The 23792-nt window shown below is 39.4% G+C and overlaps 1 protein-coding gene across 2 annotated transcripts in view; it reads right to left on the minus strand.

The window, feature by feature from the left end:
* The window catches only part of CRYBG3 (crystallin beta-gamma domain containing 3), a 134289-nt gene that overhangs the window by 72587 nt on the left and 37910 nt on the right, over positions 1-23792 (minus strand). For both annotated transcript variants that reach the window (XM_064273080.1, XM_064273079.1), the window contains exons 3-6: positions 15503-15933; positions 2304-8715; positions 885-929; positions 526-641 (exon numbers count right to left, since the gene is read on the minus strand). In XM_064273080.1, coding sequence (XP_064129150.1) covers positions 526-641; positions 885-929; positions 2304-8715; positions 15503-15933 — 7004 coding nt within the window. The remainder of the gene's footprint in view (positions 1-525; positions 642-884; positions 930-2303; positions 8716-15502; positions 15934-23792) is intronic.

The raw sequence follows: 23792 nt of genomic DNA on the forward strand, positions 1-23792 counted from the left end.
TGGCTCCAGCATGTCCATGGGACCTGGCCCATATTAGGAAATGCAGTTTTCCCTCATTTTCAGACCACACAAAGCTTCCTTCTGTCCTTGGGCAAGCCGGACATACAAATGACTTTAACTACGTGGACTTCACATTCCTTAGCAGTCCGCAAATTTGGAACTTGTTTTCAATGCTATGCCTCGCTCAACCGAAGCCTTCAACTCCACTTGATTGACGTTTGGTTAACAAAGGAGACCACGGAAGAACACTTCTGTGGCCAACCCTATCCTGCTAAGGATGCAGTTCTGGAATGGTGCTGATTGTATATGTTACGTCTTGGTACCTTCTGCCGGCTCTAAGCACTACAAACAGCCTATATTTTCTGCCATAGAAAATAAAGAGAACAATAAAGTTATAAAATATTAATAATGTTTCAAAATATTCTGTCAAAAAGTAAAGGAAATGTGTCTTCAAGAGAGAGACAAGGCAACATGAACACACTTCATTTCAGAAAATATGCTATAAAATTTTAAGAGATTTCTTACCAGCCCCTTACAACTTTTATCAGTACCCCATTTGGAAAGGACCATGATGTAGCATCGGGAATATTACCGTAGATTTCTTGTTTATATTTACACCCATGGAGATCATAGATAACCATCTGCAACACATAGTGAGTAGGCATAATAATTTGAAGAATGCATTTCAAATTATAAAATGTTCTAGAATAAAGCAAATAAAATATCCTAAATACATAAAAGCAAATTATTACTCTAGATGCTAAAACCTGGAGCAAAACAGTCCTTTCAGAAATCAGTTAGGATTATTAATCTTATACTCCCCAGGCCCAAAAGCGATTATTTTTCACATTTTATCTTTGTCTACTAGAGAAACTCATGCTTACCTTCCCAGGTCTTGGAATACACCTCAGAGTTTGCTTGTCAATATTCTGAAATTATATAAGTGGAAGAAGTAAGTCTTAGGAATCATCAATGGAAAGATACACAGTTCACTTTCTCAGCAGTCACAAATCCCACTTACCATATATTTACTTAGTGGCTATTACGTACAAGATGTTTCTCTAGGTGCTACCAGGGATGTAAAGGTAAATAATGAAAATAATGTATTGTTTCCAATCTTAAGGAGCTTACAGCTTAGAAGGGGAAACAATGAGTCATACCCACATGACCCTTCTAAGTGGAGGACTAAGGTAAATCCACACGCAAGATACAAAGAAAATACCAGGCTACGGAGAGTCAAAGGAAATGGGGCCAGCATGGAGGAGAGAGGCTGGCACAGTGCTATTTCAGAAGAGGCTTCCCTAAGGAAGTGGTATTGAGAGATCTTGAAAAGCAGGATTTCAATAATTTAATATGTGTGGCAGGGTAGAGTGGGGATGGAAGAGAAAAAAAATTCCAGGAAGAGGACCATCTTGAGAAAAAGTACGGTGGTAGGAAATATGGGTAAAACCAGAGCATGGTGAGGTAAAGCTGGAAAAACCAAACTCAGAAGGCCTTCTACTACAGACTGAAGAGGTTCCGCTTGATTTGGGTAGGCAATGGAGAATCATTAAACGTTTTCAAATCCCATCATTTCTTTCAAAATGACTTTGCTTTGCAAATACTTGGCACGGAAGTGTTAATATTTGCTACTAAGGCTTTTCAAGATCAAGGTACAGCCTTTGGGAATCCCAGAGAAAGTTCCATGATCTTGGAAACACCTGAAAGGAAAATTCCCACATGCAATGCACATTCTACAGTAGACATTTAGATATTTCTAAATCAAAGGAAAATGTTACTAACTTCAAAACATTTCCCTGCTATAATATTTCCAGCTCTTTTTCTGTGAATTAGACTCGACTGCCCTGTTATGCATGAAAAACACGAGCCACTCAAGTGAGAGGCTGTTGTCAAGCAAATACTTAATTTTACCCAATAGAAATATTTTCACGAGATGCGTGAAGCCAAGTAAAAAGCAACCATTTCCCATATATAGTACCTTGAGAAATTCAGAATGTTGTCCCTATATTTAGTTTGAAAACTAGATATATATTTAGTTTGAAAACTAAATATATATTTAGTTTGAAAACTAAATATCAGCAGAAGACTGGGCCACAAACTGCTTTTATTTTACACCTTTGAGATTCTGACTTAGCAATTTTTTCCCTCAATGTAATAGACCAGCTAAAATTACATCAGAATGATGCTGATATTTTTTAAGACAAAGTTCCTACAACCTCAAAACACTGGTTTTCTTAATAAGCTTCTAGATCATTTCATGATCCAAAGCTCTGCCTCAGGAGTGAATAATCAGAGTAACTTACCTCTGTGAATACACTTAATCTGGCTGAGTTGTCTGGAACATGGAAACTCTTTGATACTGGTTCCTGAAGAATCCTACCAAATCTGGCTCCTTTTTCCGAGGAATGGGTTTTAGAAGTCTGCAAATACTGATGATATACACTTTTTAAAGAAGAGTGCAGTTTAGAAGTAAGGTCTGATTTTTGCAGAAATGAGGTCTTTTCTGGCCACAGACCAATTTGCAGATTGGAGGTAGTAGGTTCATTTGACTGTGTATATGAATGTTTAGAAAGTCCAGTCCTTTCCTGGTCCTCCTCAGGGTAAAATGCAATGGGAGAATCTGGCAACTTGAAGCTAATGTGTTCTCTCCTTTGAGATCTCAGACTCCCTCTCTGCCCTAGTTCTTCCTCTTCCTCCTCCTCCTCTTCTTCCTCCCCTGCCTCCTGTCCATCTTCATCAAAATTCATCTTTAAACGCTCTGACACTGACTGGAGAAGTGATAAAACAGAAGAGGGCTGGTTGCTATTCTCTCTTGATTTTGTGGAGCCATGGTGACCAGGTGAGACCTCACTGGATAGAAGGTCCTCCTGAGAGCTGTCATCTTCATAGATGGGAGACAAAGCTAAGGGATAAATCTTGTACCTTTTGGCCTCCACTGATAAGAACATTTCTGAATTATCACTATCAAATGTCTCACCTAACTTAGCATCCTTTTCAAAACGATGGAGGAGGTCAGTTCTACTCTCAGACCTTTCGCATGCCACAACAGGCATGCTGTCAATGGATGTATCAGGAAACAAGAGAGAACGCGTTCTCCTCACTTCTGCAGAGGCATACTTGTCCTCGTCTTGAAGGGGCTCTTCATATAATATAGTAAAAGATGGATTTTCTTGTTCATCCTGAGAAACAAAGGCTAAGTTAGAGTGTTCTTTTACATTGCTATAGTCTAGATCTCTCTTTTTGTTCCGTACTGCAGTAACAGACATTCTTCTGTCTAGACTTGCTGTAGTATCCTCAGGTTGAAAATCAGGTATTGCTAAGGCTGGGTAGCCTTCATAATCCTTACTTAACGTAGGTGATTCATAGCCCCTGAAATGTGAGGTAAATCTGTTGCCACATGCTATCAAGCTTTCCTTTATTTCAGTGGGCTCTTCCTCCATTTTTCCACCGATCACTTCAGCATACGCTTGGGGCACTTTTACAGCTTCAAATTCGGAAGGAAGCACGGCCTCCGCGTGTGTAATGGTCAATTCCAGACCTGTTCCATAAGTTTTCTCCATGTTTAACATAGTAGATAATGCTTCTTGTTTCCCACTACTCCCATCAGAATGTTCTGTGGATGTTCTTTCCATTTCTGTCGTAGGGGGCACAGGCACAATTGTCCCAATAGTCTCTTTAGCATCCCTCTTGCATGCTTTTTCCATTTCTGAAGAGGCAGAGGTAGGTGCTGCCTCCTGTGCTTCTTTCAGGTCTAACACAGAAGGTAACATTTCAGTATTCTTAAAAACCTCTTCGGCATCCTTTTTGTAGGTATTTTCCATTTCTAGCACATCCAAAGTCACTTCAGTTTTTGCACTATCTCCTTCCGCACCCTTTGGGCAAATATTTTCTATTTCTAATGTAACAGGTATCACTTCCGTGTTTTCAGTAATCCTTTCAGACTCTTTTTGGTAGGTATTGTCCACTTCTGACATAACAGGTGGTATTTTGGTCTTGTCAGTAACCCCTTCAGCACCCTCTGGGCAAATATTTTCCATTTCTAACGTAAGAGGTATCACTGCAGTATTTCCTGTAATACTCTCAGCATCTTTTTGGTAGGTATTTCCCACTTCTGATATACCAGCTTCCACTACAATCTCATCAATATCACTTTTGGCATCTTTCTGGCAAATATTTTCCATTCCTACTGTAACAGGTACCACTTCAGTATTTTCAGTAATCCTCTCAGCATCTTTTTGGTAGGTATTTCTCACTTCTGAGGTAACAGGTGTCACTTCAGTCTTGCCAATGTCCCCTTCAGCATGTTTTTTGTGAATAATTTCCATTTCTAATGGAATAGGTGTTACCTCAGTTTTTGTAATATCCCCTTCAGCATCCTTTGGGCAAACACTTTCCACGTCTAACGTAACTGGTATCACTTCAGTTTTCCCAGTAATCCCCTCGGCATCTTTTCGGTAGGTATTTTTCACCTCAGACATCATAGGCATCACCTCAGTTTTGCCAATATCCCCTTCAGTATCCCTCATCTTAAAAGTTTTTTCCATCCCTAAGATGACAGGTAATCCCTCATTTTTTTCAATATACCTCTCAACATCCATTTGGCGTACTTCCCCCATGTTAAAAACGTCAGCTCTTGGTTCAGCTTTTGTGCCATCCAATTCAACATCCTTTTTACGTGCTTTTCCCATTCCTAATGTAGGAGGGGCTGCCTCAAACTTCCTAATGTTCAGTTCAGCGTCCTTTCTGTTTGCTTTCCCCATTTCTAACATGGAAGGTACGAGCTCAATTTTTCCTACAGTCACTTCAGTATCCTTTTTGTGTACTTTTACTACTTCTGACAGTGCAAGGGGTGTGCTTTTACTACTGTGTCCTGGCAAATTTTTTTCAGATATACATACTAGACTATCAGACAAGCTGCTTTTGGATGTGCCAGGTGCATGGGTGTCATCACTCACAAACGGAGGCAAAGTGAAGTTTAATACAAGAGTTCCTGTGTCTTCCATCCCACTTTTGTGATTATCCACACACTCTATTTCCTTTTTCTCTTTACAGCCCTCTTTGAGAAGTAAATGTGTTTTTACCCCATCATCTAACTCTCTGTGGGGCGTGTCTTCAGACAGTAAAACAGTATCTGATTCCTCCACATTTATATTATCAGAATACCCCACTCCCTTTCCAGAAAATGGGGATTTTTGGTAGAGAACCATTTCTCTTCCTTTAATTGACTCTGTGTCACTAACCAAGTTACTTACAGAGAAGTATCTACTTATTACTTTATTTTCATTAATTTCACATGTGCTTTGATTTACTGCTTGCTCTGATACCAGGAACTCCCTAACTCTATCATGTGGCTTAACACTATCATTGTTCAGAATTTGTGAAGCGTTAGCCTGAAGTTCAGAATCCCAGGTATTCTCAGTATCTTCAAAAGGTTCATCCACCAGATTTTCTTGGGCTGAATAAATAACCTCATCAACTAATTTCCTAGTTTGATCTTCTAACAAATAAGTCACATTCACTCTATCAGAATCAAAAAGGAGACTCTTCTCACCAACAGTGGTTAAAACACTGGCCTTCTCTTCCCCTTTGTTTTCTGACATGTCTTCCGTGCCCTGCTCTTTCAAACGGTCAGTCAGTTGGATTCCTGCTGGTGCCATTTCTTCTGATGAGCTTTCCTCAGGGGTATCTTCTTTCAGGGTACCTGGATTCATTATACCATCTGTGGCTGTATGTTCTTGGTAGATTCCAACTGTGGGTTTAGATTTTAGTTCTTCTCTCACAGAGTTAAAAATCTCATCAATTAATGTATCAGCCTTTTTAAGTAAACCACTTTCGGGGTCCCAAAGTTGGTCATGTGCTCTTCTCTCTGCTTCTGTGTGCTCAGCAGATGCTTCAGAACACTGCTGGCTTGAGCTGTTAACTGACACTGGAGCCCCAGCAACTGCTTCAGCCTCTGCTTCCATGGGACTGTCAAACTGGGCAGCAGTTGGGAAATCAAGAGATACCTTCCCAGTATGAATCCCAAAATGTTCCCGAAGTGGGGTTACTTCTGCCCCTGATGGGTCAGGCGTTTCAAATTCCAAATAAGAGCTACTAGGGGATAGCAGGTTAGTTAAGGGGGCACCTTCATATGTGAGATCTAGGGTAACTTTTTCAGAATTAATATTATCTTTTAGGTTATGTGAACTTGTAACCACGCTAACATCTTCAGAGTTACTACAGGAAGACACCCTATCAGTACATTCCCATAGAAAATGAGCGTTCTCTTTCTTTCTGTGAGATGAGGCTTTCTCTTCTGATCTCAGCATGGAAGTAACGTTAAGAAAGCTTGACTCCTCAGATGCCAAGACAATTTTTTCCAAACTGACATCAGAACCCAGAAAAGGTGAATTTACTTTCGTGCTGTCAGTTTCTTGGAATTTTGGGAAAATATTAGTTAACCCAGATTCTGTCATTTCTGAGAGCCCAGAAGCCTTTTTGGTGCCACGCATCTCTGCAGGTTCACAAATCATGGAAGGGTTAGTTTCATAATTCTGTGCCCTTTGCCTGGTGACTTTTTCATTATGAACAGCAAGTAAAAGAGCAGGAGGATCACCTAAAGTTTCCACCTCTGGATGCTGTATGCCTTGATATTTGGAGGCAGAAGTAGAAACCTCAGCTTGGCAATTCTCTTTATGGTCTAAATCTGAACATTTCTCTTTAATCTCTTGACCCCTGGATTGAAAACTTTTGTCTAAAGAAGTTAATTCTGATAAAACAGGCTTCTCTGTTTTATCTGCAATTTCAGATGTAGAAGAAAAAATTTTATCCTGAGAAATGATTCTGGGCTCTGTTTGGGAAACAGAAATCTTGGGTAGGGCTATAGCTTTTCTTCTTCCAGAACATGACTTAACAGGAACATCATTCCGACCATCAACTTCAGCTTTTGATAACATTTTAGCAATGTTATCAGTTGTGGTTTCCAAGGAAAGAGAATCAGACTTATCTACAGTGCTATTACTGGATTTAGTGTTTAAAGGAGCTAGCTTCGCTTTATTAGACCCTTGAGATGAAACTGAACTGTGGTCCTTACAGAGGCTTCGAGACTCAGAGCTCAACAGGTCCACTCCAGTTAAGTGGGCATCAGTGCTTTCAGGACCTAGTGGAACCTGGCATTCTTTACTACCAGGAATAACTTCCTTGGATTCAAAAACTGCAGCTGCCTGCTCAAGGCGGAGGGAAGGAGGAGGACTTTTCCTATCTGCAGCTTCAACACGATCTGCCACGTTTTCTTCTTGACACTGATAGGAAATACCAGCAGTATTGACACCCCCAGTTTCAATGAGCACAGAAGAACCCTCATCCGTTAACACAGGATTCTCCAACTGGCTCAGCATGTCAGCTCCAGAAACAAAGGTAGGAGGTGAAGCATTGAAATTTAATTTTTTACAGTCAAGGGTAAGAGATTTTTTAGCATCCAGTGATAATTTGGCTTGTTGAAGACTCTCAAGAGGAGATTCTGAAATGTGATTTCTATTAACTTCAAAATTCAGTTCAGGCGCTACTGTATCTCCTAAGCACGCTACAACTCCTGATTCACTGATACATTTTAAAGAGACAGAGTCCTTTTGATTTATCCTAACAGTCTGAGAAGTTGTGCCATGTGGCCTGAAATCAAGCTTTTTTGTTTCTGTCGTAAGCAACTGGTCAATGTCTTTGTGTAATGAGTCATTTCTACTTTTTGGAGCATTTATATTACTTGAAGTTGTGAGTTCACCAGCTAAGACACTTTCTGTGTCGTGCCTGATTTCAGTTACAGCGAAATTCATTTGTGAGTGTCGGGTAGTAGACGGGTTTCCTTCATGTGTACGTTCTGTGTCTGTCACAACATGTCTCTCGAGAGCAATGGTGCTGGTGTGACTGGTAGCCAGCTTTGATGAGTTATCCGCAGGTTGTGTGTCAGAACACTTACTCTCTGGCAACTGCAGATCTTCATGCCTAATTGATTTATATGGACTTGGCAAATTTGTACTTTCCTGTTTGGTGGTGTCACTCCCATCAGCTTTACCACAAGAGAAGTCGGAAGTAGCAGGGCTCTGAAGCTCTACACACTCTCCTCTTTGCACCAATGTCCTATCTCTCCTCACAGGACGGTTTTCTTCTGTTGTATTTTCTGTCCTCCTCTGAAACTCTGGACTGCAAGGAACTCTGCTGTTGTTACTTCCTGTAAACAAAGCTGAACATACCAAATTTCTGTCAGTCTGAGAAACTGGCACACAACGTAAATGTTGCTGTGAGTCATTTTCTCCAACAGCGGCGTTGGAGTTACTCAGAGAAGAAGGGGACGACCTACTTCCCTCAGGTCCCCCAGGGTCATTTTTATTTAAAACATCCTTAGAAGAAGCAATACACTGCAGTTCTGGTTTGTCTGCCAGATGGCTTTCTGTGTTGAGATTTATTTTGTTACCACTGGAGTCTTCTAACGGGCCTCCAAGCAAACGTTCTTTCACAGACACATCTATGCTCATGGATGACAATGATGGAGCTAACCCAGCCCCAGTCTCACTTCCAGGGCCAGTGTGTGTGCTTGTACTGGAGTCAGAACTTTCATTTTCTCCATCCAAGTGATTCACAGTATCTACCGCACTCTGCTTCTTTAAATATTTCTTCATTTGCCTGGGGCCCCGATACGTTGCATATGTTACCGAAGGCCTCTCTGGTTTACCATCAATTTGTCTGTAAAAAAGAATCAGCATAAGAGTATCAGGAAATATAATTAATAACACTTAACAGTAATCCCAGAAATCGTGGTAAAGTATATCTTTCAAATATTACTTCTTGGGTAAGAGTACAATTACTGGGGAAGCCAGCACAACCTGTCTGAGGCAAGGTCACGGAAGCTCCATAGACCCATCCAAACTCCCCGAGGGACCAAATTACTGGGCTGAGGGGACCAGGGTCTTGGGGAACATCTAGCTCAATTGGCAAAACATAAGTTATAGAGAAAATGTTCTACATTCTACTTTGGTGAGTAGTGTCTGGGGTCTTAAAAGCTTGAGAGAAGCCATCTAAGATACTCCACTGCTCTTACCCCATCTGGAGCAAGGGAGAACGAAGAAAATCAAAGACCCAAGGGAAAGATTAGTCCAAAGGACTAATGGACCACAAATACCACAGCTTCCACCAGACAGAGTCCAGTACAACTAGATGGTGCCTAGCTACCACCACTGACTGCTCTGACAGGGATCACAATAGAGGATCCTGGACAGGCCTAGAGAAAAATGTAGAACAAAATTCTAACTCACTAAAAAAGACCAGACTTACTGGCCTGATGGAGACTGGCGAAACCCCGAGATTATGACCCCAGACAACCTTTTAGCTCAGTAACGAAGTTACTTGTGAGGTTCACCCTTCAGCCAATGATTAGACAGACCCATAAAACAAAGAGACTAAAGAGGGACTCCGGCCCAGGGGCAAGGACTAGAAGGCAGGAGGGGACAGAAAAGCTGATAATAGGGGACCCAGCGTCGAAAAGGGAGGGTAATGACATGTCATGGGGCTGGTAACCAATGTTACAAAATAGTATGTGTAGTAACTGTTTAATGAGAAGCTAGTTTTTTCTGTAAACTATCTGAAGTATAATAATAAAATAAAAAATGAAAAAAATTATTACTGGAAAAAAAATACTACTTCTCAATATGTACTAACCTAGAAGAAATCCTAGAATGCTTTAGCTAATCCCATCTTTGTTTTTTAAAAAATAACAATTTCACAAGCAGGACATCAGTGTCAAGATGGCATAAAGAAATGTTTGAGCTCCTTAGAACTGTTGCCTCTTACCAGATGAAATATATGTCTCTTACTGCAGTTAATGAAGAGAACGAGGAATGAGGAGTCCAAAGTGTGGGTTCTACTTCTAATCTCAAAGGAGCATCTGACTCAAAGGAACCACATCGCCTTTGTGCCTCACATTGGCACCCCAAGCTTACGGATACACTGCGATGATTTCTCCATGATATCACAACGGCACAGTGAGCTTTGGTTCCTTTACTCTTAGATGTGAATTTGAACAACATTTAGGAAATAAGTGGAGAAGTGTTAAAGGAAAACATCTGGCAAGATGCCTGACCCACAGTAAAGACTCAGTAAATATCTGTTAACTCAATAAATGACAGAATTACCTTAAAATTCCTATTAAGTTCTTCAAATACTCCATTAGTGTAATGAGTATTAAACTGTTTGGGTAAATGCGGAAATCAGAAAGGATTTCTAGAAAAAGTGGAGAATCAACACCAGAGTAAAGTTCGTGTTGCTCGCAGCATCCAACTTTCTTTCAAGAGTCTACCTATAGGAGTATAGGAGGTCTCATGCCGTGCTATGCTCCTGAGAGCCTTTCAAACAGAGCATTCACTCTCCTTTAATTCCAGCTGAAAAAAAACTCTATAATGTCCTGTAAGGATCAACTCAAAAATTACCTTCATCACACACCCATCCCAGAACCCTGCTACTAATAAGACAGGGAGTTTAGCCTCTGATTTTTGGGTGCAAAAAACCTTGAGCACAGCATTTGCCACATTAAATTACAAGCATCTATGCACTCATTTATTTTCCCCAATAGCCTAATGGCTATTGGAGGGCAGGCAATATGTCTTAATCATCTTCATATTTTTAAGCGCTCAACACAAGATTTGGCAAATTTTATGTATTTAATAACTTGTCTTTAATAACTTTTGTGAATTAATAAGTAAAGCAATGATACTGAATGCTAAATAATCTATTTCAGACTAACGTTTTAATTATAACAGATGGCATAAAAGTATTTTAAATTCTGAACTCCATTATATTTCAGTGTGCTGACTATAACCATGCATAGAAGAATTTGATGTGTGTTCTATTCAATTTTTTCAGATTAAAAATATCATTAACCAAAACATTACCATACAATGCATATGAATAACAAAGAAACCTTGTTATCAGTATTCCAAAATCTAAAAAACTATGTATTTCCCCTAACTGAAACCGATAACATCAAGAAAACTACCAAAAAAAAAAAACCAAACCCAGCAACTAGACTTGTCCAAATGATAAAACAGAAAGTAAACCTCCTTTGACATTTAAAAACTTCACCTACCGTTCCCCTTATATACTTCTTGAATTTTAGCTGAAGTAATTCATTTCAACCTAGATAACTGCTGGTCTCTGAAATTTTAGCACACCATGATTGCAAAAAATTGTATTAGTTACATTCGTTTATTTTTACTATTCTTTTTTTTTTTTAATAATTTTTATTGTGCTTTAAGTGAAAGTTTACAAATCAAGTCAGTCTCTCACATAAAAACTTATACACACCTTGCTACATACTCCCAATTACTCTCCCCCTAATGAGCCAGCCTGCCCTCCCTCCACCCTCTCTTTTCGTATCCATTTCACCAGCTTCCAACCCCCTCTACCCTCTCATCTCCCCTCCAGGCGATTTTTACCATTCTTTATAAAGCAGGTACACAAGACATATAGAGAAAAGCTTTGCCTTCCATAAGTGGTTTTAGCTGCTGCAAGTGTTTCAGGCTAGATGAGAGATTGTCATAAAGTCACAAGTTGAGGAAAGCGCTGATCCACTAAAATACGTAAGAAATGAAAAATAACACATAGGTAAATTAACGTTGCTGGTAAAATCTATCAAAATATATAAATTATTCAGAAAATACAAGAGCATTTCAGAGCAACATATGAAAGTCCAGAAGTCTAAGTAAATGATGAGAGGGCTTTTTTGTTTGATTTTTTTTCTTACAAAGCTTTAATATGTCATCTCTAAAACACACTTTCAACACAGTGTAATTTCTTTTCCCCTGAAAAATGAGCAAAATAATTTTGAAGAAATAAGCAAAGAAGTATACATGATATCAACAGAAATAGGAAATGAGAAACAAGACAAGAATCAGAATTTTCTCTTCAAGTATTGTAAACTTACATCCTCTAACCACCAATTCCCTCCTAACTGGGCCTCACATGTTTTATCCTTCATCATTGCAAGCATGCAACTTTTGATCTAAAAGGACTTCTAATAAACTGAACCACAGAGAAAGTCCACTAGAGTTCAACTTGCTGTAATAATACTGCCTTTTGGCAGTTTTGGAGTCTTTTGAGGAGAAAAAATAAAAAATCACTTATTTTCTGTCATCCCCCCCCCCAACAACACACACTCCGCAAGGGCTCTCTGAGTACTTTCAACTAAAATAAACTGGTTTATATGAAACTGAAAGGAAGCCTGGTGGCACCATGGTTAAACACTTAGCTGTTAACTGAAAGGCTGGCAGTTTGAATCTACCCAGGGGTTTCTCGGGAGAGAGCCCTCGTGGTCTGCTTCCCTAAAGATAAACCCATTGAGTCAATACTGACTCACAGCAACCCTACAGGACAAAGTAGAACTGCACCATAGGGTTTCCAAGCAATGGCTGGTGGATTCGAACTGCCAATCTTCTGGTTAGCAGCCAAATGCTTACCCAATGCACCACCAGGGCAAGAAAACAATACGGGGCAGTTCTCTTTTGTCACAATAGTCGCTATGAGTCAGAATCAACTTGACAGCCCCCAACGACAACAATATAAAAGTGAAAGATACCAATTTTTTTCAACATATTTAATTAATACTATGGCTATACTAGATACTGCTCCGTGTATCGTGTGCGCGGGGGCGACGCGCGTCCGCGTTCCCGCGTGTTCCGCCTGCCCGCGTCTACTTCAACTAGTTTAAATTTTTAAGAAGATAATTTCCCATAGCACCCTGGGTGGAAATGTTTTATGCTTGTAACTAAAATATACTCAACTGTATTACCATGTTTAAACTATTGAACATCAAAGTTGTAAGCTTAGTTTGATGTATTATAATTAACCCCTTCAAGCACTGACGAGCTACGCTCCCCCTTTTTGTAAGGTTAGTCCTTCCAATATAGTTTATTTTCTACATCATTCTTCCAGATAGTGATTGAGTCACTGTAATTGAACAGCATTAAGGAACATAAAACTGTCCTTTAATTTTTATGCCTTTTTTCCTCTAATTAATAAAAGAATATAGAAAAATGCTGAAAAGTGTAACTTTAAAAATAAGAAGAAGATTAAAAAAAATTTAAGGTTTATTTTTCAAGCTAGATAGAGAAGGGAGTATTAAAATTTCAAGTGTTCTGTGTACCATACATCATCTACATGGCGTAATACATCATTCATTATGGTTTTATGCATTTTAGCCAAAGGCATAACCACGCATCACGTGAAGGTTTATTAAGCCTCCTGGTACTACATATAGCTGCTCTTTTTCTGGAGAAATTTGGTCCCCCTGATACAACAAAGGTCAACCAAAGACGTGTGCCATTCTTCAAAGAAAATCCTGTAATAGCAGTCTGAAAAGAATAACTAGCCCTAGAGCAACAGTCTCTAATTCACTTTTAGGAGAGTATGAATAAGCTACTTTTTTAGCATTAAGATTTATTTCTTTTCAAATTACATAGTTAAGAATATTCTCTCTCACAATAGGAAGGCTTTTAACTTTTCTTTGTAAAGAAAAACTGCAAAACCAGCAAGTGGGAAAAAAAAAATCACAAGAGAGCTTTGCCAGGACAGTTTCTCGTTATGATGGATATGAACATGTAAAAAATTATAAATTAAAACACAGACCTCCTTTGTTTGTTTGCTTTCATCTAGCAGTTAAATTGGGAATTTTCCCATTTGCCAATTTAACTTACCTTTGTTTATGCTGTTTGACATAAGGGAGTTTGAAAATTGGGAGAAACCCTATCTACTGATCCTCTCTTTTTTGATTATCTTCCATTGCTATTTTACTTAGAAAATTGTTTCTCACTAAAATAAAATACCAATTCACATACAGCTCCATTTAGTTTTTTAACATGTATTTGTTAATGTCATCTTAACTTATTTTAATATGTACATGAGATAAGTATCTAGATTTTTTCCTCCAAACTGTTAATCAATTCCCCCAACAAATCTTCCTTTCTACAAGAATAGGTAATACCATCACATTCAATGGTTCAATTCACAAATATACAAGTCTATTTCTAGACTGTCTATTCCTGTATTTTAAATGTCTAGCAAATATTACATCTGTATGACATTATTTCAATTACTGTAGCTGTACCAGTACATTTTAACATCTGGTAGAACAAGTCCCCACTATATTATCCTTGATGGGCAAACTAAAATACCTGGGTCTCAGTTCTCACAGCTGTGACATGGGTCTGTGCCTATCTCATAAGCTTGCTATGTGAAATTAGCGGAAAGCATACCCACAAAGACACTTTAAAAACCATGAAGAACTGGTATGATTATAAGCTATCCATATCCTGAGACATTATAACTGATGGTCTTTCAAATAATGCAATGAATTCTCAAATAGGAGCTAAATTAAAATCGATAAAACAAAACCTTATTAGCTATGAATGAATACTTCTATGTTACATAAGACGTTTAATGGGCTCAACACTGTTATAAATATTTCTCAGGTAGAAGATATTCCTTATTTGCGGAAAAGGAAAAACAAGTTAGAGCCTGTTTGTTCATCACAGAAAGAGAAAGGGTGGAATGCTTCCTTAACTCATTTAAGATTTCAATTCCTCAGGGCTGTGGGAAAGGTTCATAAGGCTAGTCTCATGAATATAATCAATTTAATTTCTAAACTAATTTGATTCCACAAAGAAAAGAAATTGATAGAATGAGAATACAAAACTCAGGACTATTTTTGGACCCAAAACATACATACTGAACACAGTGACTGTCCTGATACAGGAAGAACTCAGATGACAACATTTTCATCCAAAGAAGTCTTACGTTAGAAATAAATCCTGTTCTACCACAAATTTAAAAAGTATTAAAAAGTACTGTTCCCTAAAACAACTAAAAAAAGGCCATACATTACCCGTATGGTAAACAGAAACACGTATTATTTTGGGTAGTAGTAGGGACAATGTCTCAGGTACTTTGGATGTGTTATCAGGAGGGACATTATGCTTGGTAAAGTTAGTGAAAAAGAGAAAGACCCTCAACGAGATGGAATGACACACTGGGTGCAACACTGGGCTCAAACACAAAAACGATGGTGAGGATGGTGCTGGACCAGGCAGTGTTTTCTTCTGTTGTACACAGGGTCACTAAGAGTCAGAACCATCTCAACGTCACCTAACAACAACAAGGAACATTCCAGAGTCCCTGGGTTGTGCAAGGCTAACGTGCTCAGTTGCTACCCAAAACATTGTAGGTTCAAGACCACCGAGGCGTGCCTTGGAAGAAAGGCTTAGTAACCTACTTCTGATAAATCGGTCATCGAAAATGCTAGGGAGCACAGTTGTAGTCTGACGTGCACAGGGTCTCCATGAGTTAGAATCTACTCAATGGCAATTGGTTTTTTTTTTTTTTTTTAGGAACATTACAGAATGTTTTTTCCAGCTCCCTCAATTAAAAGGATTGGAACTAAACCCAAAAAGCTAGGTCCAAGAGCTCAATTACATTTTAAACTTACTTTAGCAAATCATTGGTTTCCTGCTCACTGTCTTGTGTTGTGTTCAAAGAAAAGGCGTCTGAGAGTTCAGGTGAGTTGGAATCTTGCTCTTCTGCTGGAAGCACGTGAGCCCCAGTGGAGCCACTGAAAATGTTCCTCACCCCGGTGATTCCCTCTTCGCGCCGGTCACTGAGATTTGGTAAATCTTTCTCAGTTTTGTCATGGTCATCTTTGAATGAAGACTGTTTAGTTTCACCAAGAGATGATTTTCCTGAGATATTGAACAGGTTACCCAGAAACTGGAAAAAGCTTTCTTTGGGCTGTCTATCACCTTCTCCTGTTTTGGTATCTGAAGGAGAACAGGGAAGATCATCTGGCTTTCTGGAATCTTCCTGCGTTGGAGGAGTGACTGGCTTCTCAGCATTGTTCCTTTTGTCTTCATTTTGGGGAATCTTTGAAAACAAATTAGAGAATAGTAAGCATTAAAAAATAAACTGAAAATAATCAGTTACCAGGAACTACTAGAGGCCAAACGCGTTAAATTCTGAGTAAAGGCAGTATGTCACATTAATATAATTTTTAAAAATTTGTTTAAGGATCAGTAACCTTAGAATAAACTTTGCTATACAATCGGGAAAAAAAAAAGCACAGCAACCCAAAGATTATTAAATAATTAACTTAAAAAAAGAAATGGATATAAGGAAAATCTATACTAAAATAGTTCATTTAGAAGGTACACAAAGATGCCAAAGAACAGCAAAACTACAAATTTACCTAGAATGGTGCTTCTCAGTTTTTTGTTTTTTTTCCTACATTTGCACCTCAGAAACCCTGGTGGCATGGTGGTTAAGTGCTACAGCTGCTAACCAAAAAATCATCAGTTCAATCCACCAGGCGCTCCCTGGAAGCTCTATGGGGCAGTTCTACTCTGTCCTATAAGGTCGCTATGAGTCAGAATCGACCTGACGGCAATGGGTAAGGGGATGTTGGTGGCAGTGGCGGTTCAGTGGTAGAATTCTTCCTTCCACACAAGAGACCCAGGTTCAATTCCTAGCCAGTGCACCTCCACCCATCTGTTAGTAGAGGCCTGTTTGTTGCTACGATGCTGGGCAGGTTTGGGCAGAGCTTCCGGGCTACGATGAGCTACGAAGAAAGGCCTGGTGATCTACTTCTGAAAATCAGCCAGTGAAAACCCTATGGCACAGGGCCAGGCACCATTTCATCCCATTGTACACAGATCACCATGAGTCAGGGGCCAACACCACAGCAGCTAACAACAGCAAGGGGATGTTAGACTTCTTTTTTTCCTAATCGCCCACCCTCAACTGAAATTTAAGAACCACAGATACAATGCATTTCTATGTACGTATTGTGGCGCTTTTGGAGGGCCACAACCCTTGTAATAGCTAATATTTTTCACTACCCTTATGGGCGATGAACTGCCTCCCTTTAAGAATGCATACTTGAGAGTATATTAGCTTTTGAAGTCCTCTAGATACCAAAATACTGTGTCTATAAATGTACTTAATATATGTTCTTCTTTAGTTGCCAACAAGTTGGCTCAGACTCATGGAAATTTTAAGTACAAGAGAACAAAGTATTGCCCGGTCCTGTGTCATCTCCATGATCTTTGACAGTTTGAGCCCACTGTTGAGGTGGTTGTGTCAATCCATTTCATTGAGAGTTTTACTCATTTTCACTGACCCTCTACTTGACCAAACATGATGTCCATCTCTAGAAATAAGTCTTTCCTGATGACTCATCCAAAGTAAGCAAGAGGAAGTCTGGCTTCTAAGAAGCATTTTGGTTGTATTCTTCTAAAACCGATATGCTCGTTCTTCTGGACTTTAATATATAGTTAGTATTTAAATTGTTCACTAGGAAATATATTTAAAACCTATTTTTTAAAAGGAGAAGTAATATTAAAGCAAATTTTGCTACCATAAAAATTCTTAATTTTTTTCCCTAATGCACTCTGGTAATTCACATTTAACAACATTTAACAGGATCCACAGAATGAGTACAGCATATGTGTTCTTTTTTTTTTTTTTTTTTTAAAGGCACCACACTAAGACACTGGAGATCCCAAGCTGAATACCCCATGGTGCCTGCCTTTTAAAGAGCTTACAGTCTGGGAGGGGCTTCTTAGGTACTTATATATTTGCTGTTGCCCAAAGTAGGTGATTTTGATTCTTTTAAAGTAATTAGCTGACCTGCTTACATATTACAGGACTCTGCTAATGGTTGAAGTCACCTCTTATGAGGAAAACTTTCTGAGAAAGCTCCTCTTTATCATTTTATTGGAAGATGTCTGACTTCTATCTTGCATGAAATAAAGTTGAATTTCATAAGGATCCTAAAACAAGTGAGCAAGATGATTCAAATTCAGTTCAATTCCGTAAATACTGATTGATAACCTATTATATGACAGACTCTGTGCTATGCACCAGGGACACATTTGTGAATAAGACTGATGACTTCTACTCCCTTGGGCAGTTTACAAACAACTGAAGAGCACAGTCAGCAAGACTTTAACAAAGCAATATAGTAAACGTCGAAAAGGGAGAAGAGCACCACGTGGGAACCCAGGACAGAAGGGACTAGTCTAGATCTTGCAGAGATGACAGCAGAGGAGATAACTCGGGACGCTTCCTAGGGAAAGTGCCCTCTGAACTATGATCTAAAGAGTGTGTGTGTGTGTGTGTGTGTGTGTGTGTGTGTGTGTGTGCACATGCGTGCGCATGTGTGTATGGTGGCAGCTTCTAAAGAATATTATATGACTGCAGGCAGATTAGGGTATAATAATGAGATGAGTAGGTGCTAAGTCTAGAGAGATAAGTCAAGGGACAAATCATGGCAAGCCTTATTTGTTTCTAAATTTATCTTTTATTATTAGAAAGCTAATAGCATTTTCAAACACTCCAAAGTTGTATAGAAAAGCACCTAAATAAAAAAAAAATAGGGCTCATCATTTCGGCATTGTTGTAACCCATGAAGCTGCCACATTGGGCAAAGTCATTCCTGAAGAAGGTAAGGAAAGACAGCAACACAGTGTTTCAATTCAAAAAGAAGAAGCCCACTATAAGCTCTTCTGGTAAAACACTAAGTTCTGATACGCCCGTTAAGGGAAACTCTGGGTGGTTGCCTGGCATTTCTGCAGATGTTAAACACTTCCCGAGGTGTGTTTTACCTGCTCATATTTAAGTCACTCGTAAAGCAAACTCATACTCGTGTGTTCTATGTGAAGATAAACTGAGCTTCTACATCAAAGAGCATACTGGCATTCCACCTCACGCTTCTCGGATCCCAAAGAGCTCAAGGCAAATGTGCCAACTTGCCCTGCCTTCTGAACGTGCTTGTTCACATACTTGTCAAAGGAATGTACATCCACCAGTATCTGTCAGATGTCATGCTCACTAGTCCTTAAAACAGGAAAGCTTAAGTGTGAGTCAGAAAAAGATCAGGACACGGAGGAAAAACCACCTTAGGGCACTGCAAGAAGCTGATCTTCAAGAAGGCAAGAGCATTATAATTACAATGTCATTTGTTCACTTCATTCCATGTTTTAATCCAAGTTCAAAAGAGTTTACAGGAGCAGTCTACTAAAGACGAGTGAAATTTAGTACATGAGGAAATGTTTAGACCCCATTAACACAGCAAATTAATTTCAGGCAAACAATAATTAAAGTTTGTTCCCACCTTCGGTTTCAGAGGGCATTTTTTTTTTTTTTTAAATGATCATACAGCATTTTTCTATGTGATCCAAAAACCAAAAGCAAACCCACTGCTGTCAAGTCGATTCCAACTCATAGTGACCCTTTAGGCCAGCCCATAGGGTTTCCAAGGATTAGCTGGCGGATTTGAACTGGTGACCTTTTGGTTAGCAGCTGAGCTCCGAACCACTGCACTGCCAGATGAAGTCTCTACTTTCAACCTTCTGGAGTCACTACAACTCTCATCTTTTCCTGGCTTCAATCACAACCTGATCCCACTTGTCTCCACCTCTTCAGTCCAGCCTCCTTTTCATTCCGGGAGCCCACACTGTAAGTTCCCCGTGATGTCTCCTCACATAAACAGCACAATGGCTTCTCAGTACCGAAATAGAAGACACATGCCAGTTGCTAATTTGAAAATACTCATGTACATGAAAGATATTTATACATTTCTTCTCCTTTAACCACTCATTTTATTGTAATTACCAGCTGCATTTCTCCCTAGGTCAAAATGAACTAACACTGTAATATGAATAGATAGGTGATTAATTTTTTCTACTTATCAAGTATGAACAAATGCTCATTCTGGGTTGCTACCCGAAGAAAGTAAACTATGAACTATTCATTAAAATATCACAAATAGCTTTAAAATGCTTTTGTAGTTACTAGCTGCCATTGGGTCATCCTTGACTCATGGTGACCCCACATATAATGGGATTGGAATGTTGTCATCCACAGGATGTTCACTGGCTGAATTTTAGTTTTTTTTCTTTTTTTTACTGTACTTTAGATGAAGTTTTACAGAACAAACTAGTTTCTCATCAGTCAGTACAGACATTGTTCTATGACATTGGTTAATGACCCCACGACACGTCAACACTCTCCCCTCTCAACCCTGGGCTCCCCATTACCAGCTTTCCTTTTCCCTCCTGCCTTCCAGTCCCTGCTCACTGGCTGATTTTTGGAAGTAGATCACCAGGCCTTTCTTCCTAGTCTGTGTTAGTCTGGAAGCTCCACTGAAACCTGTTCAACATCATAGCAACACACAAGCCTCCGCTGACAGACGGGGGGGTGGCTGTGCACGAGATGCATTTGCTGGAGTCGAACCTGGGTCTCATCGTATGGAGGCAAGAATTCTACCACTGAGCCACCAATGCCCCCTAAAATGCTTTAGGGATTCACAAAAGAGTCTTACAAATTTGGGGAAGTGACATTAAAAAATGAAAATTAAAAGACTAGGGACATTCATATTTTTTGGCAACATTATTAAAGATCTAAAGGCAAATAATTTTTATTGGAAATAGTATTTATTTCACTGCTTCGATTATTATTTTTACATGACCTTTGGTTTCAAAGCATAATAGAATGATTTCCAAAGGAAGATACATTTTACCAAACTAATGAAGGCTATCATATTTAACCTTTTTAGAATTATCTACAATTCTTTTAAAATATCACTTATTGCTCCATCCCCTCAATTTTCAGCTTCTTTTCTATTCCATGATCTTTCTATCTTAAATTTACTGAAGACCTTTTTTAGCTTCCTTAAATGCCTCAGTTGGTTATTAACTTTTTCCTGCATAATCCAATGAGAAGTTTGTATTGATAATTAATATACCCTCAATGAAACAAGAAGCTTGTAAAATTTAGAAACGAAAATATGCCGTTTATATAATTAGAAACAAAAATCCCACTGTTATTCAAAGTAGACCTCTACAGCAAATTTTATATATTTATTTATACACACACACACACTTAACAGTTTAAGTTTGATTAAAAGCAGCCACGCTTGCCCTCAGCCGAGACAACAATGAAGTTCTGCCTGCCCTGGTTATGTGGGGCCTATATCCGCTGCTAACAGGATTATCTGCCATTGTTCCAACAAGTGGGCAGAACGAAAGCACTCAGGATTCAGGCAAACACTAACAAAATATCGTTTCCAGTTACTCTCAAAGATGCTGACATTTTGTATATCATACATGAAGGCCACTGATGAAGGCATATGCATCTCTGTAATTTTTAATTTTTTTTCCTTCATAATCAATATGTTGCAATGCAGTTCCCTTAAATGCAAATTTATCCATCTAGCCACCCTCTTTGGTACGTGCCCAATATTGTGCTAGGTATACTGTCAGTAAGACCTATCTGTTGCCTTCAAGGAGCTCATAATCTAGTAAGACACTAATCATTATATCACTGAGGCATATACACAATGAAGGACATGATTAACTTGACTTGAGAAACTACTACATTGAGGAGGTAACATTTGAAATTGCTGAATGTGCTCCTGAAGGGTGACTAGAAGTGTCACCAGAGAACAGGTGAGTAGAGCATTCTAGACACAAGTCATAGCATCCACAAAGCTTGCACTACGTTCACTAGGGCAGGAATGTGGCTGAAGAAGTTTGGGATTGAAAGGATAAAGAAGGCTGATAAAATCACAAATCCACATGGAAGGTAGGGAACAACTTAAGTTGTACATGACTCAGTTTCCTAAATTAGACAACTATTTTGTAATAATAATTTTGTAATAGTTAATGCAAAATTGGAGATGGGAAATAGAAGTGGAAATAAACATTAGGACTTTTTTTTTAAGCAAGGCGCAAGTAGCCCCATAAAATACTTAGATGTCAAACATGTTGAGTTTTAGATTCCATGGTGATGTCCAGGAATCCCTGGGGGTGCAAACAGTTAACATGCTTGGCTGCTAATCAAAAGGTTAGCTGTTTGCATCCACCCACAGGTGCCTCAGAAGACAGGCTTGGTGAGCTACTTACAAAAAATCAGGTAATGAAAACCCCATGGAGCACAGTTCTGTGACACACATAGGGCCGTAATGAATCTGAATCGACTTGATGGCAACCGGATGGGGTGATGCCCACGTTGAGATGTGCAGCAGGCAGTTAGAAGCACGGTTTAAGAATGTAATTAGTCAGCAGATAGTGTGTGCAGGGGGGAAAGAGCCCCAAGGGACAAAAAGATTAAAAGGCTGGCACAAAGAGAAGAAATCCATGAAAGAGACAGAGAAGTAATCAGAAATGTTATGAGAAGAACCAGGGCATCAATTTCAGAATCTACAGAGCAGAGTATCAAGAGGAGGTCAACATTATCAAATGTCAAAATGCTTAAAAGAGGAAGGAGAATGAAGAGGACACTTGGTTGACAGTTTGTAAACTCAAAGGTGATTCTGGAAAAAGTAACTGTGGCAGAGTAGTGGGGAAAAGAAAACAACTGCTGAGGGTTGATGGGAGAGGTGCGAGGGAAGAAAACGGTCAAGTACACACTACTTGTCTTAGTTATCTAGTGCTGCTATAACAGAAATACCACCAGTGGATGGCTTTAACAAAGAGAAATTTACTTCCTCACAGTAAAGTTGGCTACAAGTCCAAATTCAGGGCGTCAGCTCCAGGGGTAGGCATTCTCTCTCTGTCGGCCTTCTCATTAACGTTCCCCCGACTAGGAGCTTCTCCACACAGGGACCCCGGGTCCAAATGACGTGCTCTGCTCCTGGCAATGCTTTCTTGGTGATATGAGGTCCCTCTCATACCTCTGCTTGCTTCCCTTTCCTTTTATGTCTTGTAAGATAAAGGTAATGCAGGCCACACCCCCGGGAAACTCCCTTTACATTGATCAGGGATGTGACCTGAGAAAGAGTGTTACGGCCCACCCTAATTCTCTTCAACCACAGGCAGAGATTATGATTTATAACACACAGGAAAATCACAAAACGGACGACAACCACATAATACTGGGAATCATGGCCTAACCAAGTTGACACATATTTTGGGGGGACACAATTCAACCCATGACACTACTCTTCCTGGTACATAATGTGTGAGATGAAGGAGTGGCTGCAGGCCAGTCTGGAAGATAGAGAGGAGCCAAATCAAACTACTGCCTCTGTGTCCCTTTTTCACATGAACTCTCTTAATAAAGTATTGTGACCGTAATACTCCACAGCATGTTTTCTTCTATTTTTAAAATGGGTGATTGAGAGCTTGACATAACTAATATCATGATGAACCTGTAGTTTTTTTTTTCTGCCTGCCTTCTCCTTTCCACGTACCTTTGATAATGAATTTTTTTTGCACACCTTTGTTAAGTGCTTTGTATTGTTCTGTCTGGCCACCTGTGACTTAACAACCCTCTACATAAAGATTAATAAATATTAGAGCCCAGCATCTGGTCTGTAAATCTTTAGCCTGATAAGGAGTCTCTTGTAATTATCCTGCAATGAATAACTCATTCGGCCAGGTCATCTGAGGGCTACAAAGATACTTCTAACCCTTGTAAAAATCATATATAAGCTCTAATGTAAAACTGCCTTTTGGGATTCCACAAAGACGGCCTGCGTTCTGTCGGGCTTTCTGTTGGTGCCACCTCCTAAACAAACTTTCTCTCTTTCTGACTTGGAGTATGTTTCATTGGCTCAACTGCTCCAGGGCATGAACCTAATCAGGGAACAGTATGGCACTACTGTGTCCACTTCCTCCTCTTGCAACTCTTCAACCACTGCCTTGTGTTCCCAGCCCTTCTTCTCTACCAAAACTGTTCTTTCCAGAATCACCAGTGAATTCTTAGTTGTCAAACCCGAAGCC

This window comes from Loxodonta africana, chromosome 20, assembly GCF_030014295.1.
Source record: "Loxodonta africana isolate mLoxAfr1 chromosome 20, mLoxAfr1.hap2, whole genome shotgun sequence".
NCBI lineage: Eukaryota > Metazoa > Chordata > Mammalia > Proboscidea > Elephantidae > Loxodonta > Loxodonta africana.